This window comes from Meriones unguiculatus, chromosome 6 (genome assembly GCF_030254825.1).
Source record: "Meriones unguiculatus strain TT.TT164.6M chromosome 6, Bangor_MerUng_6.1, whole genome shotgun sequence".
Lineage (NCBI taxonomy): Eukaryota > Metazoa > Chordata > Mammalia > Rodentia > Muridae > Meriones > Meriones unguiculatus.
Genome location: NC_083354.1, coordinates 10,770,661 through 10,791,859, shown reverse-complemented (window position 1 = coordinate 10,791,859; position 21,199 = coordinate 10,770,661). Strand labels below are relative to the sequence as shown.

At 43.5% G+C, this 21,199-nt stretch overlaps 1 protein-coding gene across 1 annotated transcript; it reads left to right on the top strand.

Moving 5' to 3' along the window:
* The first annotated feature begins 4,840 nt into the window (after window positions 1-4,840).
* LOC110560491 (glutathione S-transferase alpha-4) lies at window positions 4,841-20,989 on the top strand. Its single transcript, XM_021656445.2, has 7 exons — window positions 4,841-4,994; window positions 9,954-10,064; window positions 11,166-11,217; window positions 12,451-12,583; window positions 14,405-14,546; window positions 18,181-18,312; window positions 20,715-20,989. The coding sequence occupies exons 2-7, from the start codon at window positions 9,978-9,980 to the stop codon at window positions 20,835-20,837; spliced, it is 669 nt and encodes a 222-aa protein (XP_021512120.1). The 5' UTR covers window positions 4,841-4,994; window positions 9,954-9,977; the 3' UTR covers window positions 20,838-20,989.
* Window positions 20,990-21,199: the final 210 nt, after the last annotated feature.

The following is a 21,199-nucleotide window of genomic DNA, read 5'->3' as shown; positions in this document are numbered from 1 at the left end:
GTGATTTCCTTTTCTGCCCACATAAGAATACCTTCATCAAAGCTCTGTAATTGCTGGGCTTGTTGTTGTTGTTGTAAATATGTTTCCAAATCTGTAGAACTCTCAAGGTTTAGCAACATACAATGAAACCTTTTTATAGGAAGCATTTCTGAAAGTCTACTGCCATCTATTACAACCAAATGTCAATTGGTCTTGGATCATAAAGGGAATACTGAAAAGGAAACATTCCTAAAGTCTAGTGTAGAATGAAAAGATCTGGAGATATGGGTCATTTAATTCAAAGCACTTACATGCTTGCAGAGGACCTGGGTTTAATTCCCAGCACTGACATGACAGCTCACAACTGTCTGGAATTCCAGTTCCATTTGATCTGATGCCCCCATCTTAGATCTGTGGGCATTGCACAGATGTGGTAGACATTATGCAAAAAAAAAAAAAAAAAAACAAAAAACAAAAAAAACAACAACAAACAAACAAAACACACCCATACACACAAAATTTTAAAAAATTCTTAAAAAAAAAAAAAGAATGAGAAGATCTCTTCATTCTGTCATCACTTGTCAAAAGAGCAATGTTAGGTACAGCAGCATGGATGAAGGCATATTCAGCCTCATTCTCACATGCTGTCTTGAGACCATTACACATCTTCCCACTTACAATCGCTTCAACAGGACTGGCTCAGTCCAGGATCATGATAGACGAGGGCCCAGCTGTCCCTTCTCTGTCTGTTACTGGAGCCAGCTCCCTGGTTCTGACAGGTCACAGCCCAGGACCATGGCTTTTGCTTCTCTGTCAGCCACCTCTGGCCTGGCTGCTAAAGGGGCCTATGTCTGGGTGTACAATTTCCACCCCCAGGACATTTTCTTTCAGGAAGGAAATGTACACCGCATATGTAACCCAGAGGTTACATTTAATCTTTTGCACCTGTATTGGTCTATTTTCTACTTTTTCCCCCCTTTAGTAAACTTCCATTCTGGCTCTAAAGCATTCCAGAGGCAGCTGAGCACAGAACTTTTTGTCAAACCTTTCCCTCGGAATTCTGCCTTGACAGAAATCATGCCCCTTGTTCTTTCGAGTGACATTGACAGGCCCCTTTTACCAGCTTTTCTTTGTCTTTATCCACTCCTAAATGTCTTAGTCCTTCAGGATAAACTCAATCTGAATGCTGGTCTAAATCACATAGACTCCTGAAGCCTCTCCTTTGACATAAAGATCCCATCCCACCATGGGGCCCAGCCAAACCACTAAGGCCCCATTCCAATCCCAAGGACCCGGCAGAAATAACTTCTTTCTCAGCTCTCCTGTGAACACAGTCCTGGCCTCCTCTGCATGTGGGACCATGGGTTTCTACATCCTCCGTATGAAAGTTGTACCTGGAGAAGTATTACCTGTCCCTTCAACCCTGCTTTCTCTACACACTGATTCTTCCCATCTTTGGATCCGAGGAAGGGCTCTTCAGTATAGATTCTAACACATGCCCTCTTCCCCTTACACACCACCAGCTGTACGACATGGCAAGGCAACACCTTCATCTCATCTCTTTTTCTTTTCTCTTTTTTTTTTTTTTTTTTTTCTGTTTTTCTTACCAAATCAGACTGGAATGTGTAATGCTATCCATATGGATTTTTCTCTTTGGAAGTCGTCCCGCATTTTCTAGGCAGACAGCTCAGCCACAGTTGCATCTTTTGAATGACCCCTGGCAGTGGCCACACAGTCGCTGCCATAGCTGAGGATGAGAGCCCCGTACAGGCTATTTCAGGGATGCAAATATGCTCTATAGTCCATCAGCTGTTTGGAAGATACCCCCGGACTCAAATGGTAGGCCCCATTCATCAAGGAGGCATGTCAGCCCACAATACATAGGGGACGACAGCCACCCTGTGATTCCACACAGGGATGTTCCACTCTTAGCTCAGTCTTGGTGAGGTTATGTTTGTTTGTTTGTTTGTCTGTCTGTCTGTTTTTTGAGACAGGGTCTCTCTGTGTAGCCCTGGCTGCCCTGGAACTAGCTCTGTAGACCAGGATGGCCTCAAACTCACAGAGATGCACCTGCCTCTGCCTCCCTAGCTCTGGAATGTAAGGGTGCTCACCACGGCTGCCTGGCTTTGGTGAGATATTTTATTCCTCAGATAGCAGGGAGCGTGGGGTTGCTTCCCCTTGACACATGCTAAGGTCCTTGTTTAGGTGCCACTTGTGTGGTCCGACTTTCCCCAGAGAGATGCAACCAATGTCTCTTTGCCCAGATAGGGCATCAGTGACAGACAAAAGGGAACTTATCTAAAAGCCCATTTTCCTCATTACACTGACCAGTTTGACATGGTTACCTACAGGAGCGTGATTGAAGGGTCGCTTACAGGAAGATGGGGACTCGGGAACCTGCATCACTGAGAAGTCCGCCTCAGCACGGGTCTGAGAGCTGCATCCCAGACCTCATCAGACCACTGGAAGTCAGCTGCACAAAGGCACCTCCTGTCCTGTAGTAATTGAAAACTAATTCAACCTCGAGGAATAGCTAGCTTCATGAGTCTTGCAAGGTTTGTAAGTCTCCTGAGTCTTGTGGGCCAGGATTTACCAGGATTCTTTGCCACAAAACGTAACAAAGACTGCTCTCACCTTAGAGAGGATGTGATGATTTTTCTAGAGCCAAAGTCGAGCGGCGTGAAACACAGACTTAGTTTACTCCAAATACCGTGTTCAGATATGGAAGCGAGAGACTAGGAGTCAGAGCCTGGCCTCTAGACAGAGAGGGAGAGGAGACACGGATAAGTAGGAAAGGTGGCAGATTTCCAGGATAACAGGCTTCTTCCTCAGTCGGGTCTAGCCACTCATCCTTAGTAAAGCATATTAAAGGAGCCTATTTAAAGGTGGGACTCAGAGCTGGGGTCGGTGGTGGTAGCACCTTTAATCCCAGCATTTGGGGAGGCTGAGGCAGGCAAATCTCTGTGAGTTCAAGGCCTGCCTAGTCTACAAATCCAGTCCAGGACAGTCAAAGCTAAACAGAGAAACCTTGTCTCAAAAAACCAAACCAACCAGCCAAAGAAACAAAGAAAGTGGAAAATATAGCCATATTAGGGAGAAGGGCAAGGATCCAGTGACCTCCTCCTTTCCTGCCTCAAGTCTGTACTAAAATGAGATCACAGTTTAAACAGAGCCAAGGATATGCACATCTAAGCAGTAGTGGTCTAGGCAGTGGTCCTGTCGGCAACGACGCATCATTTTTCTGGGCTTCAGTGTCATCTTGTAAGATGTTCTGACAAACTGTTGGAACCGTGGGAAGCAAATCGCTTCCCAGGAGACAAGTTGTTCCTCTGGCTGGGACCTAATCTTTCTCCCTTCACGAGATTCCTGGGGAGAGTAGCATTTCTTTAAGGTCCACTGTTTGAATAGTCTGATAGTCAGATTGAGAGACACAAAGTGTCTCTTTAAAGTATCTTTATTTCTGCCAGGCCTGTTACAGAAACTTACCCTACTGTGCATTAGGACAGTTTTGAGGGGCGGCACTAAAAAGAGGAGATGAGGTCCATGAGGGGTCTGTGGTCATGAGTGGATCATTGTTCCTGAGGAGTGGGTTAGGTATTGAAGAGCCAGCCTGTCTTCATCGTAGGCTTAAAACCATCTTATAGTAAGGACAAACTAGGTTCATGTCTATCTATGATTAAACCTCTGTTTCTCAAAAATCGGGAAATGCCCACTTGTAATCTTAACTACAAATGGCTCCAGGAATAGTGATCATGTCTTTTATAACCATCTGCCTCATTATACAATACAGGGTAAAATGAAAGGGGGAAAATCTTCCTTAATGAGAAAGAGAGGGAGAGGACAAAGTCATGCATTCATCAGGAACCCACTCCTAAGAAGAACACATGAGCTTGCTCCTCTCTTTCTTTCTCATTAAGGAGGATACACTCTTTTCTTTCTTTCATTTTACTCTGGCCAGCAAAATGGGCTTCCTTTGATTTTGGATTAACCAAACTCCAGAACTGTAAATCTCTAGTTTGTTTTCCAAATAAACTCTTGAGTCTTGAATATTCTGTTTTAGCATCACAAAAATTGACCATAGTGTAATGCTCATTCTTCTCTATTGTACCTCATGATTTTGACTCACAATTAACAAACCTACAAGCAATAGTCCTTCAATATGTTGCTGCTGTAGTTATTTTAAATAAAGTGCATGCATCCACATGCTTATTGCTATGATGCATGGCAACCATGGTTGGCCTATGCCAAGGTCTGTCCCTGAGGAATTACATCAGGCAACAGATCTGGTATAAGGAGGTTTATTGGGAGAAGGGGGGAGTGAGGGCCTTGAGAAGGAGTTGGGATAGAGGTAGCCAGTGAGCCATGAGGACAGAGAGGACAGGAAGAGACACAGAGAGAAAACTCACTCTCTCAGGGAGGGAACAGAGAGAGAGAGAGAGGAAAAAATGTGGGGACAGAGAGAGAGAAAAGGGGTCTCTGAGGCCGGAGAGAAAGAGAGAATGGAGGAGGAGGAGGAGGAAGAAGAAGAGAGAGAAGAGAGAGAGAGAAAGAGAACTCAGGAACAGAGCAAGAAACTGGGGTGGCATGTGGTCCTTTTATCAGGAACTCACTTGGGGGCTGCAGGTGATGATTAAGAGGTTGCTAGGTCCCCGAGGACAGGCCAGCTGAATGGCCTGGAGCTAACGCTTGTATTACCTAGCTTCCCCCATACAGATAGCATGTAAACACTGCCAGCATAGGAATTGGAATCGTCATGCCCCCTCCGTAGTGCCAAAACCCCCAAAGCGTGTACTCCAAAGAGTGTGACGTTTGTTTAATGAGCCAGCGAAAGCTGCTAGGGCAAGCCAGTTCTCCCTGGGGAACAAAGTGTTAAGGAACAGTGAGCTTGTGGCGCATTCCCTAAGTGCTCAATGGCTGGTGGGCGGAGATTTCAGCCTGGCCTGAAGGACAGTGATCTTTGACTTTACAGCTTCTTTCACGAGTGAGTGCTCGGAGGTGAGATCCTGAAGAATAAGGTGAGTGTGTGTGTGTGTGTGTGTGTGTGTGTGTGTGTGTGTGTGTAAATAGTTCCGCTGACTAGCTAAACTATTTTGCTAACGCTACGGCTTATAATCAGCGATTCTGTGATTTATTTGGTGTTCGTTATCTCAAAGCTTGTGCAGGGCAGATTAAAGGCATACGTTTTTCTGCATAGTAGATAAGTGGTTGGTACTGTTCAGAGGTCTTCCGCGGAGTTCTTTTCTCTGCCAATTAAATAATTAAAAGGCAGGGGAAATCTCGACCACAACAGGTGGCTTGGGAAGAAATCTCAAAGGCCGCAAACTGGAGCAGAGAGGATCAGCGGTTGAAGAAAGGCATTCACTGGGGATAAGGAGTCACACGGAGAAAAGGACCTTCTGCAGCACAGGAGCCGAAACAGCCAGTCTCTTCTCAAGGCCTGGGCTTTTTGTAAGCCCCTGAAGAGTTTTTCTCTGCTAATTTAAGGCTGGTCAGTTTGAAGAAAGCGTGCTTTTCTGGCTTGCAGCTGTTGTGTGAACCAGTCCTAATCCAGCCTAGAACCTGTTAAAAGTCTCCAAGGCCATTGTTTTAAGGGGCCGGGAGGCTGTAGAAGAAGCCAGCCATTTTGAAAGTTCAACATCTTTATCATGTATTCGTGTCTGCTTACCTGAAAGTCGGTCTAACTCCTAGTCTTTCATGATTCTAAAGAAAACAGCAAATGGACGCCTTTATAGGCTTGCATTGTCTGTCACAGCTTAGGTACATACAATTGGGCACACTTACTAACTCTAACTTAAAAAGTAAGATTTAAGTGGGGCTCAACTGACTGCTTAACATAAGGTGCAAAGCAGAATTTGAAAATATATATTTGTATTCGAGCCATCACACATATATATTGAAGATTTATTTATTATGTATATAGTGGTCTGCTTGCATATATGCCTGCACAACAGAAGAGGGCACTAGATCTCATTATAGATGATCATGAGCCACCATGTGGTTGCTGGGAATTGAACTCAGGACCTCTGGGAGAGCCAGCAGTGCTCTTAACCTCTGAGCCATCTCTCCAGTCCTCATATATATATATATATATATATATATATATATATATATATATATTTCTCCCTAGGAAAGCCTCAAGTAGTTGTTTTTAACTTACTGAAAAAGGAGGTAGACACCAGCTATACCATGCCACGATGCTTCAACAGTAAACAATTTTTTTCTGCATCTATGAATCTGCTCCATGTGTTCGGAAGATTTGACCCAAATGATCAAACACTGAGGTTCTCCTCCTGGTCCTACTCATGCACTGGGCTGTGCTGTGCTGAGACATCGAGGCTCTTGAAGCACGCTCTGATTAGATGTTTGTTTGGGTTTGTTTCTCAGACTTGCCCTAGCCTTTTTTATCACAGGACAGCACACTTCATTTAGTCTTGAGTAGCTTCAAGGACCTAGGTAGGTAAGAGTCTCTTTCCTGACTTTACATTTTGCATCTAAGCGAGCGTGTAAACCCTTGCTTGGCATTTTGTGAGCATAAACCGATCCACTTAATTGATAAGCAGTTTAGTTTCTGAGTGTGAAAGATGGGAGATTAATACAAACACCTGGGTCCCTCAGGAGCTGTCTGGCTGCAGTAAAAATATAGAAAAATAATGGAGAGTTTCTTGGATGTGCTGGTTTCAGGCAGGAGCCTATGCTAGCTGGCGCAGTTGAACACAGAAATCTACCCGTGTTCCACACTGGCCCAGTAGTTAGCTCATGGGAAGAATAGACAAGGGTTACTGGCTGACCCCAAGGCAGGCCGATTGAATTTTCACTCTAGATTCAGTTTCCCAAACTTCATCTGGGCCAGGTCTCCTCATTTCTTTTCCTTTTTAAATTTGATTGTGTATGTGTGTGGGTGTTTTGTCTGTGCGTATATCCACATGTGTGCAGTGGCCAAGGATGCCAGACGAGGTCCTCTGGGGCTGGCGTCACTGAGTGTTGTGAGCCACCATGTGGATGGACAGTGAGAATGGAGCCCCGGTCCTCTGAAAGAGCAGCCAGCGCTCTGAACAGTTGAGCCCTCTCTCCAGCTCCAGCCTCTGCCTTCCCAACAGGCACCTAGAAAACACCACTGTATGGTGCTCTCAGAAGAACACTGCCCGCTTGTAACAGAAACAAGGCTGACTCCTTTTCTCACAAGCAAATCTTCAACAGAGAGGGGAGTTTTTGGGTTGCTATGTTTATTGATTTGTCTATGCTATCTCTCCTTTTAGCCTCTTAACCAAGCCCGGCCCAGAGCTGAAGTTGGAATTGGCACCTGTGGCCTAACTCAAGCAATTGCATTAGAAGTGTTCTTCTATTTTTTCTAGGAGATTTTTGGATTCCTTTTTTACCTGAGCAGTGATCCAACTAGCCAAAAGCTGTCACACATGGTGGCTCCTTTCTGCCCACCCCCTGCTGAGCTGTGTGCTGGGCTCTAGGTCAGGTAGCTGCACACAGGCGCACGTTGTGAATCCTTGTGGATGGGGTCAACTCCCGAGGTCATCATACAAAAAGCCCAGCTGGTGAGCTAGCTCTGCCTAACTGAGTACATAGTGGGACAGCTCTTGAGCAGTAGAAACCAGAGCTGAGTGCGGGTCAACTGGCAGACAGTTTCAAATGTTTGCATTTGAATGAAATCCAAAACTGTTCTTTTGTTTCCTCCATCTCCAGGGTATAAAATCAATATTTCTGCTGCACCTTTTCTTTCTTTGTTTTGTTTATTTAGTTTTTTTTCATTCTGACAATGTACTTTTAAGCAATGAGATAAATTGGGTTTACTTTTTGAAGGATAAACAAACTTGGTTTTCTACATTACCAATCTTTATACTAATTTTTATTGAATCAAGAAGAAAGGATTAGAGGCTTCTATACTGTTTGTAATGTTGGATAAATTTACATGTACATAGAATCTCATTCTTCATGAATTAGTTTTTTTTTTTTTTTTTTTTTTCTTTTCCTCCCCACAACTTGACACAAGCCAGGATCATCTGGGAAGAGGAAATTTAAATTAAGAAAATATATCCATCAGATTGTTTGGCCTGTAGGCAAGTCTCTCTCTTTCTCTCTCTCTCTCTCTCTCTGTCTCTTTCTCCCTCTCCTTTCTTTTCTTTCTTTCTTTTCTTCTTTTTTTTTTTTTTGAGATGGGGTTTCTCTGTATAGTGCTCTATAGACCAGGCTAGCCTCAAACTTACAGACTTGATTTATGGCTGATGGGAGGGGGGTGTCAGGGAGCAGCCCACTATGGGTGGTGTCACCCCTAGGCAGGTACTCATGAATCCTTGCCCCAAAATTTCAGTTTTTGGTTTGTTGGTGCTCAAGTCTTGGTAACTGTTACAGTATCTCCTTGCTCATTGCTGATTCTGTCTGTCTGACTTTTGGTTCATTGGGTCGATGGTCTGGAGCTTGTTTAGCTTCTCAAGAATCAGCTCTTAGATTCACTGATTCTTTGTGTTTTCTTTGTTTCTATTTCATTCATTTTTGCTCTGATTTATTTCCTCCCATCTACTAGATTTCAGTTTGGTTTGTTCTTGTTTTTTCATATTCTTGAGTTGTATCATAGAGTCACTATTTTTGCTCTTTCTGATTTAAAAAGTAAATATTTTCATTTAATGCATCTGAGTGTTTTGCCTGCATGTATGGAAGTGCACTAAATACATACAGTGCTCAAGGAGGCCAGAAGAGGGCATCTGATATCTGGAGTTACGGACAGTTGTGAGCTGCCTTGTGGGTTCTTTCTGTGAACTGAATCAAAGTCCTCTTGGGGAGCAGTCAGTGCTCATACATGCTGAGCCATCTCTCCAGCCTCTTCCTAATCTCCAGAGCATACATTTTCCTCTTAGGACTGGCTTTAATGTGTCCCAGATATTTTGTTGTGCTTGTTTTAATTCATTTGACTTTATTTTTATAAATTTTCTCAGTAATTATTTCTTTGACCCAGCCATTGTTCATTAATGTGTGTGTGTTTTTAAGATTTATTTTGAGTGCTCTATCTGCATGTACACCTAGGTGCCAGAAGAGGGCAACAGATCCCAGTATAGATGGTTTTGAGCCCCAATGTGGGTTTTTGGGAATTGAACACAAGACTTCTGGGAGTGCAGTGGTCTTAACTGCTGAGCCATCTCTCCAGTCCCAGTAATGTGGTTTTCAAGCTTCAGGAGTTTGTGTAATTATTAGGAATTCATTGATTTTAGGCTTTATTACATTGTGAATAAGGTAGAGTACATGGAGTTATTTCAATTTTTCTAACTTTGTTAAAATTTATTTTGTGTCACAGTATATGACCTATTTCAGAAAAGATTCCATGAGATGCTGAGTATAATATTAATATTTTGGTGTTTGGGTGGAATATTCTGTAGATATCTATTAGGTCCATTTGATGTATGGTGTCTGTTTAATTTCTGTCCAGATGATCTGTTTATTGGAGAAGGTGGGTGGTTAACACTTTATGCGCTAACAAACTGCAACTAATATTAAAAAAATAAAAATAAAAAAGAGAAAAAAAAAAACACTGTATGCTATTTCCTAAACATGTTCTTTGGGGTGGGGCAGTTGTTGTTTTTCAAGACAGGGTTTCTTAATGCAACAGAGCCCTGGCTGTCCCGGAACTCACTTTGTAGACCAGGCTGGCCTTGAACACTCAAAGAGCCACCTATCTCTACCTCCACCACCGCTGCCTGATTTAATGGATAACTTTAAAGACTGCTACTTCTGCTCAAGAAGTGGGATATTGTTGACAGCCTGGAAACCCAAAGCCCTTCCTACCCCAGGCTGCTCACAAGAGCAGCCCCTTGTCCTGACTTTGTGCCTTTTCTCCCTAGCTTTACCTCCTGCATGTGCATGCGCACACAGGAAATGTGCTCACCGTGTTTCATCACAGCTAAAAATGGAAATGAGGCACACAAAGTGTACTAGTTTGTTTCTCAAATGTGTCTTTCACTGCTGCCCTTTAGGAAACTCAGAACCAGTCAGGAGTCATGGAAGCCAAACCCAAGCTCTACTACTTTTGTGGCAGGGGCAGGATGGAGTCGATCCGATGGCTGCTGGCTACGGCTGGAGTGGAGGTTTGTTCCTGGTTGGGGGTGGTAGCTTAAGTCCCATCTCCTTCTTCCCCTTTCTTTCCAGATGTTTTCTTAGATAAAAGGGAGAGATTACAGTCATGATGTACATGGGACTTGGGGGGGGGTGTGCACTGAGGGCCTGGGATATCCTGAAACTCCTAAGATGAAAGAGATCCGAAGGGAAGATTAGCTCATTCCCTCCACTGGGACTCAGGGTTTCTCTGAGGCCGTCTAACCCCTGCCTCAGCACCTCACTCGTGGAATACATGGCTGCCAGCTGGAGCTCTGGCCCAGATAGAAGATTTGCTGACTGGCTTCCCCCTTAACTCCAAACTCTCCCAATCGACTTCATAGAGATGTTAGAATCGTTATGTCACTCCCAGTCTGAATGCCATCTCTTCAGGAACAGGGGTTCACTGCTGCTCTTGTTTCCCTCTTTTCCCTTTAGAGACGCCTCCCTAGTCTGTTCGTCTGTTCCACCCCGTCTCAAAATGCGAAGGACAAAATCACCCTCACAAAAGCTTCAGGAACCCCAGCTGTAAATGACTATGGCCTTACACGAGTAGAATTTTTGGATATTATCAGTCTCAAACATAAACTTAACTGGGCCTGCTTATAAAGGAAAAATTATAAAACCAAAGAAGGAGAATAGAGGAAAAGAAAGATGGAAAATCATTAGAAAAGTTTTGGGCAATGATAAGTTTGGGGTGATGGAAGAGCTAGTAGAGGCAAAGCAAAAGTGCGAAAACAGGGGCTTGGGAATCCTTAATATAGGTAAGCTGCTCAAAGGTCTTCCGGTCCCATTTCATCTCTTCAGACTCATCCAACCAGTAGCTCCCCCAGCCACATCCATCCCAGGATAGCTACGGATACAGCAAACATATTACAAATGACAATATCATGTCACAAGTCAGAAGGTCAGACACCCCTGAAAGCTAATCTCTGCCTCACCATGCTTGTGGATGGGAGATGAAAGTTCTGTGGTTCCCTTTTAGTTTTATTTATTCTGAAGACTATAAGGTGTTTCCAAAAGGTGTCAGAATCTCTCTATCCCTGCTTCCTTTTCTTAAAGTTATAACAATTGTCTCTCTATCCTTAATCTAGTTTGAAGAAGAATTTATCGAGACAAGAGAACAATATGAAAAGTTGCAAAAGGGTAAGCCTTGATTTATTCAATGCTGTCTTATTGGAAACAATAAAAACGTGTTTCTAAAAATACCCAGCATGTAGGTCTCAGGAATGGCAGCTTCTAGAAGAGGCCAGCACCAACTTTCCTACAAACACTGGCTGCTTAATCCCTGTCTTCCTGAAGCAAGGCTGACATATCAACTATGTGATCTCTGTAGCCTTCCTACATGTCAAGTATCTGCCTGCACTGGCCTCCATCAATACAATGGCATGGTTGCTTACCTCTGGGTGGCTCAGCACCTGACTCCCTTTAAGAACTCTTCAGATTGTCTTGGTGGCTAGGGGCAGGGTAAGGAGAATAGTCCCTACTTTTTATATTTCATACCTATTTTCCTAGGTGTTTTTAATAGAGTTATAAAACTATGGCACACAGAATAGAATTGAGGCTAAACCATATCCATTTTTTTTTTACTTTTAAAATTTATTCTTTGAAAATTCCATTCATCTCTCTATATAAATTATTTTGATTGCCCTCCTCCAACACCCTCTCTTATCCCTCTCTTCCTCCTGCTGAATGCTTTCTCCTTCCCAGCAAGCCATCTTCCCACTTTTATGTCTTTTCTGGATCTAGTTAGAACTGTTTTTATGAGCCTGGTTGGGAGGTTATTTACCAGGGCATCTGCAGCTTACAAGTAGCTATCAGCTATCAATGGCTCCTCAGGGAAGAGTGGGCCCTAAAGCCCCTCCTCTATCCACGATGAAGTGTTGATGGGCCCAGTTTTCAGCCAGTCACAGGAACATGGCTGCTCTGATTTCCTGAGGGTAATGACCCAGAGATTTCCATTTCAGGGCATCCCTTCCCATCCTCCCACTCTCACATTCATGCTGACCCCTCTCTCAGGATGCCGCCTGAAGTCTTGGTGACTGGTGGGCACCAGTCACTTTCTCAGCTCTTTGGCCACAAATGAGCTTCTGTGTTATCTGCTACCCACAACAAAATGAAACATTTTTTTGATGAAGGTTTGGCTGCACCACTACTCTGCAGAGCGTAAGTCTAAATATTTAGGAGGTAGCTGGATAACATGCCCATTTGACATGAAACAAATGAGTGGCATTTCCTTACCTACTGGGACCGGTCATTTATCACTTTAACTGAAAACTAAAAACTACCCCCATGGAGTAGTTGGATCATCCTGTATGTGGATTGCAACCATTGAAACCATTGAAGATGAGTATCTTACACCCCTCCCCCACATCACAGATGGATGCCTGCTTTTTGACCAAGTACCTTTGGTTGAAATTGATGGAATGATGCTGACACAGACGAAAGCCATCCACAGCTACCTCGCTGCCAAGTACAACTTGTACGGGAAAGACCTGAAGGAGAGAGTCAGGTACCTTGGTGTTCATTCCTGTACTAGATTTTTAACTGAGCTTCTGGGGTCATAAATCAGCTGAAACCTGATTTGGTTGCATCTTTCAATAGAAACTGAGGGGAGAGGGTAAGGGACCAAAGGGCAGGAATGCTGTTGCTAGAGGTGGCGTGGCTTTTGCCGAGAACATATTCTGCACTCTCTTTTTTTTTTTCTAATATAATTCATACTAGTCAGCTTATAGTGTTTTCATAGTCATGCCTAGCAAACTATGTTCTCTGAAAATGACGTGTTTTACATGAAGGTGCAAATGGCTGTTTTACATGAAGGTGCAAATGGCTGATTCGGTAAACAAGCCTTGAACATTGTATCAATGATCTATTTTCGGAGTCCACTTGAAACAGATTTCAGTCAGCAAGCATTTGTCGATGGGTTTCTGGGTGGCCTCCATCTGACTGGAGCTAACCCAGCAAGACTCACCCATATGTCTGCCAACCAGTAGTTAGCCAGAGGGCTCTGGGTTTGGGTATTGGCTGATTGTCAGTTTGGGGAGGAAGAGGCCATATATGTCTCATCTTGTCATTCTAATCTTCTCATGACATGTAGACAGAGATCTAAGAGTGAAAGAATGTAAGTAGCATAAGCTTTGAATCCAGAACTAATCCTCACATTATTCATTAGTCACTCACAAGGGCAGCCTGCGAACAAGACCTCAGAGATGATACTGGAGGGGGAAAGCTAGTTTTTTGTTTGTTTTGTTTTTGTTTGTTTGTTTGCATCTCTATGCCATAGATATCTGCTCTGTTATACTGTGCTGAACCTAGCTAACGCTAGTTAGATTATTAAACTAAATAGTTTAGTTTCATGTAAATAAATACATGTAAAGATGTATTTATGTATTGTTTACACAGTATTCTGCCTGCATGTGTGCCTGTGTACCAGAAGAGGGCACCAGATCTCACTATAGATGGTTATGAGCCACCATGTGGTTGCTGGGGATTGAACTCAGGACCTTTGCAAGAACAGCCTGTGTTCTTAACCTCTGAGCCATCTCTCCAGAGCCCCCCTCCCAAAAAGAGAAGATTTTTACTTATAAAATTTAATCTTTGTTTGGGGTTAAGGTCAGGGCCCCTAAGATCGCACCCTGGCAAACATGACCATGACAGAGTGCCAGGGCATATTGAAGATGGGGTCGTAGAGAGTCCCAAGTTCCAGTATTTAAAAAACAGAGGAAGCGTCACATGGAAACAAGCAAAGCTTAGAAGCACAGCAGCCTATTTCTACAGTGTCACACTGTCCCCATTAAAGCGGATGGCAGAAGCAATTCCACACGTTTTCACTGTTTTGATATATGGGTTGTTTTTGTGTGTGTGTGTGTATGTGTTCTTTGTTCATTTGTTTGTTTTTGGAGACAGGGTTTCTCTGTGTAGCCTGGTTGTCCTGGAACTCACTCTGTAGACCAGACTGGCTGAGAACTTACGGAGATCCACCTGCTTCTGCTCCTGAGTGCTGGGATTAAAGGCGTGTGCCACCACCTCCTGGTTTGATGTATACTTTTTATTAACTGCTAAATCTCTAAGTTTTCTATATTTACCAAACCATCACAATCCCACTCTGTTTATGGGAGATTTCAACATGGAGGCATTTATTGCCTTTCATACTTTTGTTTATTCAAAAAATGTTTTCAGAGCCTATACTATTTCCCCTGGCTAGCTCTGGTTCTGAAATCATTCCTGAGAGTGGCAGATTATCGGGATAATCAAATACCATATACCAACACTATGCCTCCATCCTTGTTACATTAGGTTTCCTTTCTAATGTGAGTCTACGGTGTGTTTTCAGGATTGACATGTATGCTGATGGCACCCAGGACCTGATGTTAATGATTGCCCAGGCTCCCTTTAAACCCCCTCAGGAAAAAGAGGAGAGCTATGCTTTTATAGTGAAGAGAGCTAAAACCCGTTACTTCCCTGCCTTTGAAAAGGTAAGCTTGTATATCTCCCGACAAGCAGAATGTCTATATGTCAGTGTTCAAAAAGATAGGGGAGATGGATACCAGTGGGTGAACACTCAGGCTCAAGACGGAAAACAAGTTTGATTTTGAGTACTCAGATGGTGGAAGGAGAGAGCCAACCCCTGCAAGTTGTTCCGTGACCTCCTCATGCATGCCAGGGCACATGCGTCTGCCCCAGACATAGTCATACCACACAGAGCAGATAAACCTATAAAGAGGCAGGCTGAGTCAGAGCTTTCCTGCTATAGGGTCTGTGGTGGTTTCAGAAAGGCCACCATCCACTCACTTATTTGAATGCCTGGTCGCCAGTTTATGGAACTGTCTGGGAAGGATTGGAAGGTATGGCCTTGTTGGGCAAGGAATCACTGGGGTAGCCTTTGAGGTTTCAAAAGCCCCCCACCGTTCCTAGTGAGCTTGCTCTGCCTCATGCTTGTGTCTTCAGATGGGTCTCATTCACCACTCCAGCACCACGCCCGCCTGCCTCTTGCCATGCTCTACTCCATGATGGTCATAGACTCTAACACTCAGAAACTATAAGCCCCAAATAAACTCTTCCTTCTGTAAGTTGCCTTAGTCACAATGTCTTATAGGGATAGAAAAGTAACTATATGTCTTATAGGGATAGAAAAGTATGTCTTATAGGGATAGAAATGTCTTATAGGGATAGAAAAGTAACAGGGTCAAAACTTAAAAAAAAAGAAAGAAAAAGTGTTTTGTGGTTGTTGTTGTTATTGTTGTTGTGTGAATGGGTGTTTTGCCTGCAAGTATGTCTGTATACCAAATAAGAGCCTGTTCCCCATGGAGGCCAGGTGAGGTTATCTGATCCCCTGGAATTGGAGTTACAGGTGGTTGTAAGCCATTGTCTGGGTTCTGGGAATTGAATCCAGATACTTGGAAGAGCAAACAGTACTCTTAGCCAACCACTTGGGTCAAACTTTAATACTGTGGATTCCAGAAAAAGTTACAAGGAAAGTTATAGAACCTCTAATGAAACGATTTCTGTTCTGTTATTTAAAGAATCAGCAAGCCATTATAACCCAAGGTGTCACCACCTTGAATTCCCTGCCTGGTACTGGAGGCTAACTATGCCTTAATAAAGAAGACAACAGCTTTTAAATTGGAAGCTTTTGCTTTTGTGCAGCATGCAGTGGAAAATGCTAATAAAAAATGTCCCCACAGCACATCTGGTCATGTCCTGAGCCTCCAGGGCAGCCTGTAGGAGGATCTATTAGTGTGGTTTAACAGCTACTGTATGACACTGAGTAAAGTCCAGGGCACAGTCCTGCCAGTCTTCTGGCGTTCCAGATGAGAATTCTGTTGATGCAGGGAGAATTTGACTGTTACTGAAGCGCCTTCCATTGGAAATGTCACACAGTTTATACTGCAGATTTTAAAACCAGGGAGTCTCCACCCTAATACTTTCCAAAGCACTTTAAAATGATTATTTATTCAAATGTGGGTCACACCTAATGAGAAAACTGAAGCTGCATTTTTATCTGTTAGGTCCCCTTTCTTGTCTCTCCTCCTCTTCTTTTGTACTGCATTTTTATGTGGCTTCCTGGGCTGGATTTTACCCCACTGTTCCTGAAAGTCACATAATTCAGAAGTTAGAATTCGAATCCTTTTTTTTGTTGTTTTGTTTTTTGAGACAGGATTTCTCTGTTTTAGCTCTGGCTGTCCTGGAACTTGTTCTGTAGACCAGGCCAGCCTCAGGCTCACAGAGATCACCTGCCTCTGCCTCCCGAGTAGCACAGTTGTCTGATTATTGTTCTTTGCGTGATGTTAATGCACTAGACCATGCCAACATATGCTGATTTATTAGCAGATGTGAAATGTTGCCACCACCCTAGTCTAGCCAAATAGTTAACTCTGTAGTCCAGGCTGGCCATGGCCTCAGTCCTCCTGTCTTCTTCCAAGTGTGGGACTGCAGGTGTGAGTCACCATGCTTAGCCCTCTTTGTTCATTATACAAAACATTCTCTACACAGAGAACCTCTCAAGCCATGTGCAGTAGGGAACTCCTGAATTCTTAGCACTTTGGAGATAAGACAGAAGAGAATCTGGAGTTCAAGACCAGCCTGGGCTTGTAGCAAGATAGAGACAGAGTACACAAATTTCTCTTTATGACATAGTTCTGGAGTGTGGTTTGTATATAAGCAAGAGAGATAAATGCTTTGTTTTTTTATTTAGTACTGAAAATAATTACTAGCATATTCAAAGAAGAACAGCGAGTGTGTTATTAGGATTATTTCAGTTTTAACCTATAAGTAACATCATGATTCTATTTTCTATCACAGATTTTTACATGTTTGTCTTAGTCAGTGTTCTCTTGGTGTGAAGAGATACTAGGACCACGGCAACTCTTGTAAAGGAAAAGCATTTACTTGAGGCTTGCTTACAGGTTCAGAAGTTTAGTCCCTTTCATGTCAGGGAGCATGGTGGCATGCAGGCAGACACTGCGCTGGAGAAGTAGCTGAGAGTGCTACATCTGGAGCCACAGGAAGCAGGAGGGGACTCTGGGCTCCACCCCTCAGTGACACACTTCCTCCAGCAAGGCCACACCTCCTAATCCTTTCAAACAGTGCCACTCCCTGGTGACCAAGCATTCAAATCTACGAGCCTGTGTGGGCCGTTCTTATTAAAACCACCACAATGTTTATTGTGTTAATTTGTTTGAAGACCTTATTCAGAAGTATAGACTGTAAACAGAAGCTATGACTATTCCTTATCACCAAAAGTTAAGTGTAAGAATTGGTTTCATGTATTTCCACCCAGTTTTTTAATATAAGTAAAGGCATTTTCTTTTCATTTATTTATTATTATGGTTATATTGAAGTTATTTACCCATCATTTTTATTACGTAGAAGACGTTCCAAAGCAGAATTTCTATGTAGCAACTACCTTGCATTAACGAATGTCAATACTGCTACTTTCTTGCTTTTAACACCTTTTTCTTTTTATTAATTTTTTTCAGATTTTTTAAAAAAATTTTATTTTATGTATGAGTGTCTTGCCTGCATGCATGTCTATGTATCATATGTGTGTCTGGTACTCACAGAAGCCTGAAGAAAGAGTCAGATCCCCTGGAACTGGAGTTACAGAAGGCACATGTGCAGTTAATCACTGAGCCACTTACCCAGACCCTTCCCCAATTTCTTATATATATTACTCCCACTTTGTGGAGAAAACCATCTTTTATGTATTTGCTACTCAAGACTGTCTGTTATTTTTTTTTATATTTGCTTTCCACTAGGTACTGAAAAATTCACCTTTTTCAGGTTTGGCCTATTTTGACTTCTTTTGATTTGTGTCACAGCTTCCGAGCTCTTGATAATTGTAGCTCCCGTGTGTCTCTGTACTGGTGGGTACAGTTTTCCTTAACTTCTTCTTCCAAAATTGTCAGCACAAAGGCCTTGATAATCACTGATGAATCCCCAAACGACTGAACCAGTTCCTGATATGTGCAAGACTGTTATTGGCTTCCTCCTTTCTTGCCAGTGCTGGAGATCACCAAAAAAGACCCTTCAATGAACCCCACAGTACAAGTGTACAGATGGGAAAATCACCCTTGCCTCCACTTAAGTATGCTTTTCTCTTTTCTATAGATTTTAAAGGACCATGGGGAGGCTTTTCTTGTTGGCAACCAGCTCAGCTGGGCAGACATCCAGCTGCTAGAAGCCATTTTGATGGTGGAAGAACTCAACGCTTCTGTGCTGTCCGACTTCCCTCTGCTGCAGGTAGGATGCTGGCCAAGCATGAACACACAGGCCAGGGAGATGCAGCTGGAGCAGAAGCCTGCAATAATCCGTGTCTCCAAGACAGACATAAAACTCAAGAGAAACTGTCTCACTCTGGCTATTTAGTCGCTCACTTACGCTATAGGGTCTGTTAGGGAATGAAACTTTACGTGATGGGAAAACGGGTATTTGAGGTTCTAATATGAGCACTTAAGGTATGTAGCTCACAGGTAGAGCATGAACAGCATGTATGAGGTCCTAGATTCAGTCCCTGATGGTCGCAAACAAATAGTGACCACTAGTTCCCCAGTGAGAAAGGTAGGGCCCCAAGAGCCCTCTACCATTCATGACTGACTGTTGATAGGGACAATCTTTTTTTTTTTTTTTTTTTTTTTGAGAGATAGGGCCTCATTGTGTAGTATTAGAACTTACTATAAAGGCCAGGCTGGCCTTGAACTCACAGACTTCTACTTGAGTGTCCCTCCTGAGTGCTAGGACTAAGGCCACGTGCTCTCATACTTGCATCATTTGCCTTTTATCTTTTAATATATCTTTTTTTAAAAATGTGTGTAGGTGTTTATCTGTATGTAAATCTGTGTACCGTGTACATTCAGTGCCCGAGAGAAGTCCCAGAGTGTCTTGGATTCCCTGGGACTAGAGTTGCAGATGGTTGTTAGTTGCTGTGTGGGTGCTGGGAACTGAAGACTGGTCCTCCGGAAGAGCAGCCGGTGCTTTTAACCTCTAGCCTGACTATCCAAGCTTCAGCCATTTTTCCCTGTTTTGAAAACACAGGTTATTCACAAACTGCCATTCTTCTAGCTGTTTCTGGGTGGGTTTGTTTTTGTTTTGGGTTTGGGTGTGGTTTGTTTTGTTTTTTTGAGACAGGATTTCTCTGTGTAGCCCTGGCTGTCCTGGAATGGGATCTGTAGACCAGGCTGGCCTCAAACTCAGAGACTGAGTGCCTGTGCCTGGGATTAAAAGACTTGTGCCACCACTGCCTCGCAGCTATTTCTGTGTTTAAAAATGTGTGTGTGTGTGTGTGTGTGTGTGTGTGTGTATATCTTCTAGGGTTATGCAAATCTGACAACCATTTTGGAGATAACCACTGAAGCATGTTTAAAATGTCTAGATAAATTCTTGGCCTTGTCAGAGAATTTTGAAAAGAAGCTTTTTTGTAGCTCTATGAGTGACAGAAAGGTAGACAATGAGCTGAGGGGAGGGCAGAAGAGAGAGCCCAGGGAAGGCTCAGGAAAACCCAGTAATAAACAGAGGATCCTTTCAAAAACAAATGTTAATGACCCCTGGCCCAGCCTGAGGCTCAAAGAGAATCAATCGTTATTTTGTAATTTGGGGATCCAGGCTGAGCAGGCTACCAGAATGGAGACCAGCAGAGAACACTTGAAACTGCAGGTCAGAGAGCACTCAGCCTGCACCTCTCTCCCAAATCCTACACCATCCTGGGCTACCACAGAAATAACTTGAAGAAAAAGTCCGAGTCTTTTACTGCATGAATGTGTGAATGTGTTGTCATTCCTTTGACTGTATTACTTTTGTGGCAGTTCTCAGAGTTAGCTATAGATAAAGAATATTCTCTTGAGCACTGTCAGCTCTTCCGGAGGATGCAGGTTAGGTTCCCAGCAGCCACGATTACAGAGCCCACAGCCATCTGTAATTCCAGTCTCTAGGGAATCCAGTGCCCTCTTCTGGCCTCTTCGGGAACTGCATGCATATGGGACAAGCCAGTAAAACACTCATACAAAATAATGAAAGCATTCTTTTATTATAACTAAAGAGGCCTTTCTAAACCTAACAGATATAGTCAGAGACTAAAAAAACCAAATCCTTAAATTTAGAACATAAGCACAGAGAGCAAGGTGTTTCTAGAAGGTCTGGTACTCCCGGGAGGATATGATGGTTCTTGAAGGCTAAGGTGCTCCTTGAGGAGAGAGGTGCTGCCCAGAGGCTATGGTGTTCCTTTGAAGCCCAGGTGTTCATCAGAGAGCATGATGCTTCTCTGAGGCTAGGGTGTTGCTGGAACGCCAGCTCCTGAAGACTCCAGAGAGCACACTCAGCAGAGGCCACTGGCTGGCCCTTGCTAGCGTGTTCCGCCACACTCATGTTGCTGTTTTTTTTCTGCCCACACCCTTTCATATTCCCTCTTAATAAACTCCTAAAAACAAGAGTTGGTAAACCAAAGAGTACACATATTTAATATGTCCTGACCATGATAATGCCCTTTTAATAAGACATCTTAACTCACACTAGGAAAAGCCAGCCAACACACCGACAGCCAACACCCAGGGCTTTAAAGCTGAAGGTCCAAACACCTCCAATTATGACGACATTCTGAGTTTCTAACGGTTGTGGTGGCTGTTGAGGCTCTCACTTGTTCCTCGTTTCAGGCATTTAAGACGAGAATCAGCAACATCCCCACCATCAAGAAGTTCCTGCAGCCTGGAAGTCAGAGGAAGCCACCTCCAGATGCCCGCTACGTGGAGGTGGTCAGGACCGTCCTGAAGTTCTAGGTTTTAAGGTGGCCGAAGCAAGGATCCAGTCACAGCTTCACACAGATCAGCTGCAGAGCATTCCAGAAGCAAGGTGTAGATCCCAGGAGTAAGGGTCTCCAAAAGCCAAACCCACTCTGCCATCGATGCCAATTAAATGCGGTGAAGAACTATTCTGGCTGCTGAGGTGTTTGTTTTGATTTAAGCTTGTCAGCGGTGGTGACAGTCTGTAAGTGTCATGAAACCAGAGTTCTTGATAAAGAAGTAGTAGACAGACATATTCAGTACACTGAGCTACATGGGGCAGTGTTCTTGGTGTTCGCATAAAGGTCAGGACCGTAACTGGGACAGTGGTGACTGAGGACTTGGGTACAGAGGATCAC